Consider the following 1,702-nt stretch of genomic DNA (forward strand, 5'->3'; position numbering starts at 1 on the left):
TTTTGAAATACAATTTTTTATCTTTTAATTATAGCTTTTTATGTTTGTAAAGCATTACTAATGATTCAGTTCTAATTTTTAAAATGCTTTAAAATTTTTATTACAACAATACCATAAATTTCAGTTATATATAACAAATTATTGTTATTGAACAAAACTTATTTGTATGAATTAATAGATCATAAAAACACTTATTAACATTTTCTTATTAGAAAAATATTCTTTAGTAATGTTTTTATATTTTTCAAGTGTATCATTATATTACACTATAATATCTTTCAAATCAAGAATGTTTAAATTTAAACTTAAAGCTTTTGTTATTGCATAATATTACAATGTACAAATTTTGAAGTCTGCTTGAATTTACAAACATTTATATTGGCCTTACAATACAAAAATATTAGTAACATAAAAAACAAGCCACTTTTTATCTAAAATTGTTATATTTATATTCTCTAATCATAAAATTAAGGATGAAATATCTAAATATTTATACATGTTTCTTGTATTTTATTTAAGTTTAAAAATATTATTAATATATAGTAGAACTTCATATCTTTTGTATTATAATAGATAACAAAAATAACAGCAAAACTTTTAAATCAAAAAAAATTTAACGGGTGGTTGTTTTTAGGAGTTCTTAAAAAAGATTTTGCATTACTTTACATCCTTTTCTTTTCAACAAAAAACTTTTAAAAATTATGTTTGTTATTTTTGAAATCGAAAGAACAAAAGTTAAAATTTTCAAAATTTTTTTTTTAAAATGTAAAAATAATTATTTATTAAGCAATAAATTTCAAATTTTGCCCATGCGCCTCCCAGTGACATATTCCTACCGAAATCAAATCCTCGCGCATAACGAACCGAATTAATATCATTATCATTTGTATTTACGTATTTGGGTTTATATAGTTTCCATAACCTTTTGATATTTTGAGTATGTATAGATACGTCGTCTGTATCTACAAATGAAGCTTATGATTAACATTATAATGTTGATAACCTTGCAAACATAAGTCAAGGTAATCTCTCCAGCTATCTGTCATTATTTTCGCTCCAACATTTACATTTTTAAAAAAATGCATACAAACTTGCTTTTTTTGCCAGCCAAGGATATCAATGGTGACTCGCTTCGTTGTTCTACTTTATACCCCGATATCTTTCACCGGCCAAAGTTCTTCCGCGATAATCTCGCCGTGAACAAATATGAGTTTCATCAGCCTCAACTATATCTTCTTTGTCTCCTAATTTAGGAAACAATACAGTTTAATCAGTATTATCAATTTTATTATGGAATAAATTAATTATTCTGTATACGCATTCTTCAGAAACATCACATTCAAAAATATTGTCAGAAGTCTTAACCCCGAGTGAATGCAGGTACAAAATGCGAATTATCGTTAAAATCTTTACCTTGGCATAGTTAAATATCATGTTTACAAACAAGGATTGGGATTTTCGACACTGGTTATTGTTACATCGAAAACGACAATCAATACCATGCCGTATCTTTCCCTTTTATAAACACTTTACGCTAACACATTCACATGGCGTTAATGTAATATTTAAAAGCCCCAATTCTACAGCAAGAGAAAAAGAATTTGCATTATTTCTGTTCTTCTTGCCAATTTAAAAAGTTTCAATATTTAAGGGCTCAAAATTATTTAAAAAGGAAATTTTGAAAATTTAAATTTCTGTCCCC

At 25.7% G+C, this 1,702-nt stretch overlaps 1 protein-coding gene across 1 annotated transcript; it reads left to right on the forward strand.

Annotated features, from left to right (window-relative positions):
* Positions 1–701: 701 nt before the first annotated feature.
* On the forward strand, positions 702–872 carry AAJ76_340000702 (hypothetical protein; the record flags this gene model as incomplete). The annotated part of the gene is made up of 1 exon (XM_024475231.1): positions 702–872. One exon carries the CDS (start codon positions 702–704, stop codon positions 870–872), a length of 171 nt encoding a protein of 56 aa, XP_024329397.1.
* Positions 873–1,702: the final 830 nt, after the last annotated feature.

The sequence above is a fragment of the Vairimorpha ceranae genome (assembly GCF_000988165.1).
Source record: "Vairimorpha ceranae strain PA08 1199 chromosome Unknown NODE_340, whole genome shotgun sequence".
Classification (NCBI taxonomy): domain Eukaryota; kingdom Fungi; phylum Microsporidia; family Nosematidae; genus Vairimorpha; species Vairimorpha ceranae.